The 8,151-nt window shown below is 47.6% G+C and overlaps 1 protein-coding gene across 1 annotated transcript in view; it reads right to left on the bottom strand.

Annotated features, from left to right (window-relative positions):
- Window positions 1-5,631, bottom strand: part of AUH (AU RNA binding methylglutaconyl-CoA hydratase) — a 275,169-nt gene extending 269,538 nt beyond the window's left edge. Inside the window, exon 1 of the mRNA XM_019517296.1 lies at window positions 5,418-5,631. Coding sequence (XP_019372841.1) covers window positions 5,418-5,610 — 193 coding nt within the window. The 5' untranslated portion in view covers window positions 5,611-5,631. The remainder of the gene's footprint in view (window positions 1-5,417) is intronic.
- Window positions 5,632-8,151: the final 2,520 nt, after the last annotated feature.

The raw sequence follows: 8,151 nt of genomic DNA, 5'->3' as shown, positions 1-8,151 counted from the left end.
GGCCAAACCAACTGCCATAGTTAGGATCAGAAAGGAATTTTACTCCAGACAGATCACGATAGACTGTAGGAGAAAGGGGGTGGGGTACCTTCCTTTATGGGGGAGAGGGTGGGGAAAGGAGAAGGAAGACTGCCCTTTTCCTTAGCTCTCTCAAGTGTATTTAATTACTTCCTGTTCTTGCAGTGGGAGGACATTGACAGTGCCCTTGTCCCCCTGCTTTACCTGTGACAAGTCCATTCTTGATGTTTTGGGGCACTGTGACTGGTAGTTGCATAAGAGGGTTGTTTGTGCAGTTTTGTTTGAAATTGGCTAGATGGACACTTGTAAACAGTAGCTTAGATAAGGATGATCTTTGAACAGAGGGCTGAAGTAGATGATCTCCTGAGGTCCCTCCCTGTTCTACTTTGTATGATGTATCACCTTTGAATGAATGCACTAGTTCCCCCACCCCCTCCCCACCAAAAGAAAATCAATATTCCTACTATACCTGCAAGAACTCTGAAACCAAAAGTAATTAAATCAGAAACTTTTTGTTCAGAACACAAAATAAAAGCACCTGCATTTGAAAAAACATCCAATAGAGCAAATACTGATGTGCAAAGACTGGAAAGACTAGTAACTTAAATCAAGTATACACGGCATCAGAGCAATGTTAAAACTCAAGATACTTTACCCTGATTCTATGCTAACTACCTCATTAAGTAAGTACACAAAGCTCCTTAAGTGAAAGTATCTGGAAGCCCTTCTACTTTGGAACCAAACCATATTCCAGTTAACTACATACTAGCTGTAATAGTTTATTCTGCAACTAACTGTACTCCCTTTAACTAAGCCACAAAGAATGAAGAAGAAATATCAAAGGGCTGTTATTACAAGCCCTGAAAATGAGAGAAGCTAAGCAGTTTCATGGTATTATACTTAACAAATCTTGATTGTGTGTGTTAGGTTTGGATAAGGGACAAGCTTTTTCAGTTGAAGTTACACACTTAAAAGGAGTACAGTGTATAGATCTGTACCCTGGACTTCCAATAAGACTCAAGAAGGGGAACACAACCACAAGGGCCTGAAACATTTCTGCTGAACTTAACTTTATAAAATTTAAGCAAGAACTTAAGTTTTAATTCTTTTGATTACAAAGTATTGTCTGAATATAAGCCAGACAGGATTACCTTCCTGAGACAGTAAATAGCCTAAAAAAATAGTAATTTTAGGAAGGGAATCATTTGTTCCCATTCATAAAAGAAATTCTAGTACCAAAATCCAACAATAACAAATGTTGGAAGTTTAGATACTTAACTACTTGTCAACAAATCATTGAGCAGGGCAAAAGATTTCTTTTGCCACAAGTGCATGCAGGATCCAGTTGGGTCAGAAAAGTTGACTCCTTTAACTCCCAAGGTTGAATCCATATGGCAGGAGTGGGAAACCTGTGGGATGACTGCAATAAGTAATGAGTTCAACCTCTGTGAGTGATCAGGGAGGGGACAAGCAGCACAGCAGCAGACCAGGCAGGAAACAGAACAGGAGATCAGGCAGGGAGTACAGGGCAGAAAGGGATATTTGGTACAGGAAGGGGAATAATGTGATATTTGGGGAGAGTAGGTGGCTAATTTGTGGCACACCTGCCAAAAAAGTTGGCCCCACACTGCCTTATGGTACTGTATTTGCTGCTTTACTATACTCACCGTGCATTATTTTCACATACAAATAGTTCCCATTTTGTTGGACCCTGAACCCCAAGAACTGTATCTAAGGAATTTTTTTCTATAGAGTCTATTGGCTTGTTGCTCAGAAAATTTAAGATCCAGAAATAATTCAGCAGCTTGTTGTTTCTGCAGCTAGCCCAAGTTGGATGCTTTTGGGGAACACTTCAACACCTTACTCAAATTATGTGTTACTGAATCTCACAAACCCAAAGTGACATTCACTAGATAAGACTTGGGGGGGCTAACAATCCAAATTTTACACGTCAGGGAAGTATATGCAACGGCATACACATACCTTTATAATTGTCGCACAGTTAATTTAAAAAAAAAAACACTGGACAAATAGACTAAAAGCTTAAGACAGCTCAATTTTTTCATTCTTACCTGCTATAAATGTAATGTCAATCAAAGCACAGCCGAAGATGATTCTCTTGTTACGCTGGACCTTAATCACTTTCTTCAAACAGCCTAATCTCCTTTCTGAGCTATGGAATTATAACTAAAACAATAAAGCGTTGATTCCTATCCCTGGTAACCTGTCTTAACACAACAACTCTTGTTTCAGTAGACAAAACAGGCTCTCATTTTCAAGGTGAAGTCAGTCAATAATACCTCTTCTTTTAAAGACAGGGTCCATGACTTAGCAAGACATTTGAGAAGAACTCTTACATATGTCCACAATTTATTTGCCACTTCTACCAATACCCTGCACTTGGATGCTGTTTTATATAGACTTTAACATGGTTTGGTATACATTGAGAGGAGGAAAACATTTAAAAAGGTCTTTGGTTTGACATGTGGTTAGACAGATGGATACATACATACATACATCCTGCAAGACAGACCATCTTCCCTAACAGGTCAAAATTTTGACTGATGTTAGCCCCAACAAATTTTATTTTTCTACCACACGGTCCTCCAACCCACTGAGATTACAGTCTGAAATACAGAAATTGCATGTACTCAGCACTCTGACTAGTAAAAACTACAGAATGACCTGCACCTTTAGCCACCTCATCTATACTCTAACCATTAAGTTAGTTTTGCTGGCACTAAGGAAACTTACCATTCCAACTGCCTGAGTAGTTCCTAAGAGTCATTTCAGGCAATGCTCAATCCCCAGTCATTGGATACATTTAAGATCAGATATCTTGCTTTCAAAAGTAAAGCAAGTGCTCAGGCAGCCATTTAAGTTGCACAAATAGTTCTAGCTCTTGGCCCAACACCATGGATTGATTTAGCCAAAGCCAAGAGGCAGACCTGAAAGTAGATGGCTGGTTTGGTATGGTGCTAACTGGTCCAGGACAACCCATGAAAGCAGATGCACCAAGGTAATTTACACACCAGGCTTAAACAGCAATACCTTGGAATTGAAACATGTGACAGGAGCCTGAGGTGGGACAGCAGGTTGCTCTGGGAAGGCTACTGTTGGACACCAAGCGAGTTTTCTATCTTCCCAACAAATGGGGCAAATACCTGTTTTTCTCTTGCAATACCCTAAAGTAGTAGTCAGTAATATGATGACCTGATACAGCAGGGGTGTTAAATATATGGCCCGTGGAACCACTCTATCCAGCTTGCTGGACTACTGCTGAACCACCAAATGTTGTGGTGCATGGTCTGTCACAGAACCCAAGCCCCTCAGGCCCTGGTGAACATGAAGCTTGGTGGCAAGGGGTAAGTGAGGACTGACACAGCCACAGTAGTCCAAGGCCACTTCACCTTTTGCCACCCAGCTGCCAGTTCCCACCAAATGCTGCATGCTGAAAACTGAGCTGGAATTGCTGCTGTAGCATGAGGCACAGCAGCAGCTCCAGCTCTGGCACATGCCACAGCCACATACCCTGGGTCAGAGCCAAAGCTGCTGCTGCTGTCACAACTCTGTGATCTAGGCAAGAAGCAGAGCTGCCCCTGCTGTTGCTTCCTTGTGTTTCCGTCTAGATCTAGTCTACTAAGAGCCTTGAAGTCTGGATCCAGCCTGGGGCACAAGATAAGTTTTAAAGCCTATACAGTATAGTCATCATCTAATTTGCCCCAGAGAATGGGAAAAGGACATGATAGTCTGCCAACATTTTTATCGTTTTTTCCTTTCCATCACAATTCAGAACACTACTGAAATGTTGCAAGTTTCAAACCAGTTATGTAGTTGATTGCAAAAATGGGACATGGAGCAGCAGTTTGGGGGCAGAACCATCATTGGGTCAGGCATAAATTCCAAGACTGGGTAAAGCCCTTGACTGTGGCTATTCCAGAAGTTCGCTCGACTCAGAATCTGTTTTCATTAAAAAAATTATTAATCCTTATGACTAAAAAGAAACACTTAAAAATAATCCAGGCAGAGCCAATGCACTGCGCCCTGCAAGACTCTGAGCAATTCTTTCATAGTGAAAGCCATTTCAATGGAGCATTGAATCCAACCCCCCTCTACTTCCTTCCAATCCCTTCTCAACACAGAAGTTCACGCACTGCAGCGGAAGAGTCCAGCAGGCCAAACCAATGCATTAAGAGAAGACACCCCAAATGCTGAGGTAACTCGGGACACCCCTCAGTGCTCAGGCAGCCATTTAAGTTGCACAAATGGTTCTACCTCTGGACCCAACTCCGTGGATCGATTTAGCCAAAGCCAAGAGGCAGGCCTGAAAACAGACAGCTGGTGTGGTATGGTGCTGACTGGTCCAGGACAGCCCATTGAAGCAGATGCATTGAAGTCATTTACACACCAGGCTTAAACAGCAATACGTTGGAACTGAAACATGAGACAGGAGCCTCAGGTGGGACAGCAGGCTGCTCTGGGATGGCTGGTGTTGGACACCAAACACGACGGCAAAACCTGGCTCAAACAAGACTCCAGCCAGGGCTCTGCGTTCAGCTCCACACTCGGGCCCTGACAGACTTGTAACTCCACTATAACTCACTGCACTTTGCAGGAAGTATCGTGAGTTACAGAGATCCCCAGGACCAAACAGGCATTTCGCTGGTGGGTCTTAGGGGATCAACCTCCCCTACCCAGCCCCAGCATTGTTTTCAGATGGGGGGGGGGATGGGGAGCAGATGGAGGTCCGTGTGTGCTGTGGTTTGCCCAGCCGTATTGGAGGGTGGGGTGTGGGGACTGGAGCTCCCCGAGGTGGGAGGGCTCCAGTCCACACACCCCATCATCCAACACGACTAGGCAAACCCCTCCCCTCGCTTCCGCCCTCCCATTCTGAAGGCAGTGCAAGGAGTAGGTCTGGGCTGCGTCAGCATAGCCCAGGCCCTGACGCCTGCTGACAATAGTTAATCAAGCAGAGCCACTTTGAAGCACCTTCATCTGAACCGTCAGGTAACGAGGACTCAGACTGTCATGAAACCAGTTCCTTTTGAAGCACTGTGCAGCCATGCCCTCCTGCAAAAGGCAGTCTGCAGGGCGCTGGTGAGGGGGATCCTCCATTACCAGTCACTTGCCACAGCACCCTCAGAGCCTGGGTACAGCTGTCTGCACCTCATTTAGGCTCCTCACCCCCACGCTACAGCCCAGAAGTGGGCCCAGAGTTCGTCAGAGTAAGGGCCAGGGCTGTCCTCCCCCTGCCCTGCAGCTGGACCACCCCCCCGTGACGTGGTGCAGGGGCCGGGTGACGTCACACAGCGGCACGATCTCTGCGCTGGGGGGGCGTCCTGGTCCCCCCCGTGTCAGGATCGAGGCGGGGGCGAAATCCCTTCCCCTCCCCCCGTTACCTTTATGCTCGTCGTCCAGGTAGCGGACGCGCAGCTCCTCCTCCTCCCGCGCCTCCGAGCCGTAGCTCCTCCGGGCCGAGGGGAAAGCGGCGGCGGCGCCTGCCCACCGCAGCTCGAGCCCCGGCCGGTGGAGGGACGAGACCGCAGCCAACCCGACTGTGGCCCGCAGCAGACCCGCCGCCGCCGCCGCCATGCTGCCTGCTCACCTTCCGCCCGCCTCACGTGACCCTGCGGCGGCGGCGCGGCACGCAGGGCCCCTCCCCCCACCGCCGCACGCGACCCCGAGCCACGTGAGGCCGACAGCTCCCGCCGGCAGTTGTCCGTGCGAGCTGCCTCGGGGCTCTCGCGGTTAAGAACGTGTGCCCTAGGCGCAGTCCCCGGTCTGGCCCAGCGTCTCCAGCCCGCCTATGGGCCAGTCCTGAGGACGCATACTTTTTCATTGTACGATAGTTTTTCAGCAAATACTATGATCATTTTGAGCGTCCCATACAATCATTTCATATTTAAGACTTGGCAACGCTGTTACCACGTTCAAAGCGCTCTGACCGCGCCTTCGACGCCACACCGCCCCGCTCCCTTTGCTCCTACCTCGCTCAGGTTTCACCTAGCAGGGTTGGAGCCTTGGTCTTGGCCACCACTGTCCCCGTAAAATTTTGGGGGGTGATTTCTCTGCCACACGTTGCACTATTACACACCAGAGGGATGAATCCCACAATAAATGTAGACTTGCCACATGTGCAAAGCAATTATGGCACTATTAAAAAAGAAAAAGAGCCTAGTGCACTATATAAAAAAAGCCAACCAGCTATTAAGTTCATGCTTGAAAATGTGCAACAGTCTGACAGCTGGTTTCTAGACAGCTTTAATTTGCATGTGTAGTAGGGCCCCTGTTGGACCAGCTGCACAGTTGGGAGAGATGTCAGATAAGCTTTCGTGTAGCAAGTGCCTGTCTAGGTTTTAAGGTCATTTTGATCATCTCATCTGACACCCCGTAAAACGCAGGCCATAAATCACCACCAAGGGAATCCCAACTCCTTTTGGCTCAAAGAGAACATATCTTTTAGATACAAAAGGGGGAAAAATCATTGTAAAGTTGCTTGCTCAGAGGAAATGAAAGAGTTTTAGAGGTGCAGCTAGGCCAGGGCAATGGTGTGGCCCTCACAGTTCCAAGTCATGGCTTTGAATGGTGACTTAAGCAAAAGTTTCGAAAAGGGCTTTTAGAGCCATGCGCTGTGATTTTGAAACAGAAGTGTTTCAATGAGGTCCGTTGCTACAGGAAAGAAATAGCTGTTAATGCCTCCAAAGCAACCATCACAAATTCTCTAGGACAGACTTTGTCCAGACTTTGTCCTCAGGGTTTGTCCCAGTGTCCCCAAGGACATTTGTCTCAAATTTGAAAAATTCCCTAGGCTCCAATACATCCCTAGGGAATCCCTACAACAAGCTCCTCTCCTCCCTTCCGGCCCCCCACCCCCGCCCCCCATTCTGACACAGGGACAGGCTGGGAGAGTGGTGATGGGGTAGTTTACTAGGGAAAACTGGCTGCAGGGTGGCAGCCAGCAGCTAGATTCCCCTTCCTCCTGGAACCAATAGTGAACTCCTGTTTGTCTCAAGGAATAGTTGCACGTCAGAACGCTTTCTGCAAAGCAGTCTCAGTTACAGTGGGGACCTGCACTTCTGTCTGCACAGATTTTGCTGAAAGCTGGTTGCTTTAAGTACCTCCCACCAGTGGCCTGCCCAGCTCCCATTTCACCCAACAGAAACTCTTCACAAAAACTCTTATTAGTTTCTTCCTTATATTTGTATCCTGCACCCACCCACAACAATTTATATTCTGCACTAGATAGTATTGTTTATCTTGCTGTAAGTTTACAGAATTATAAGGTAAATAAATAGAGTCTGTTTCTGCAATTTCCTGCAAGCCCATTGCACCCAATCCTACTGTCACAGATTACACTACTTTTCAGAAGAAGCTGTGCAGTGGGACTCCCCAGGAACAAGCCTTATTGGCTGCCTAAAAGACCCCCTGAAACCAGCCCTGGCGTGGCTTCACAAGAGGTAGGCTTCTGGCTTTGAGATGCTGGCTCTTCTCTATCCCTAGCTTCTCCAGCAATCTGTAGCACCCCCACTTTGAAGAGCTCTTTATTTTTGGGTCAGCTCCCAAGAAGGGGGATGCCCTACCAGAGCTGCAGGCTACAACTCAGACCATTTTGCCTCTTTCATCACACCGACCCAAAATGTATTTTTCTTGTTAACAAGTCAACAGCTCCCAGCAATATCCTAATCTTACTGTCAGTGACGTAGCAAGGGGGAAGGGGGGCCAAGCGGAGTGACCGACCTGGGCACTGGAGCAAAGGGGAGCCAATAGGCACTGCCCAGCCAGGGTGGGGCACAGGACAGAGCCACAAGCAGCACATTTGGGAGAGGTGCGGGGATGGGGGAGTGGGCAAGCACCGGGGGAGGCATGTGCCCCCCCCAGATCTGTGCACAGGGCAAGGGCAGGCTGCTGCTGCAGGCTTTCCCCGGGTGTCAAACTTCCTTACCAGGGCACTGCTTATTGCAGAGCTCTACCTCTCATTGCATCCTCAGAAAGTAGCCCTGCTGCAAGCTGAGTACTTTAACAGCTGTGGTGCTTTTCTTGATGCAGCTGCTTAGCAGCTCCCTAACTGCTTGCTTCCACAAAAAAGGAAACAAAAATAATGTCCTACTACTCCTTGTAGAACAGAGTGAAGAG

Source organism: Gavialis gangeticus, unplaced genomic scaffold (genome assembly GCF_001723915.1).
Source record: "Gavialis gangeticus isolate Ggan-Ray unplaced genomic scaffold, GavGan_comp1, whole genome shotgun sequence".
Classification (NCBI taxonomy): domain Eukaryota; kingdom Metazoa; phylum Chordata; order Crocodylia; family Gavialidae; genus Gavialis; species Gavialis gangeticus.
The sequence above is the reverse complement of the archived record's forward strand: the minus strand, read 5'-3'. Positions and strand labels throughout refer to the sequence as shown.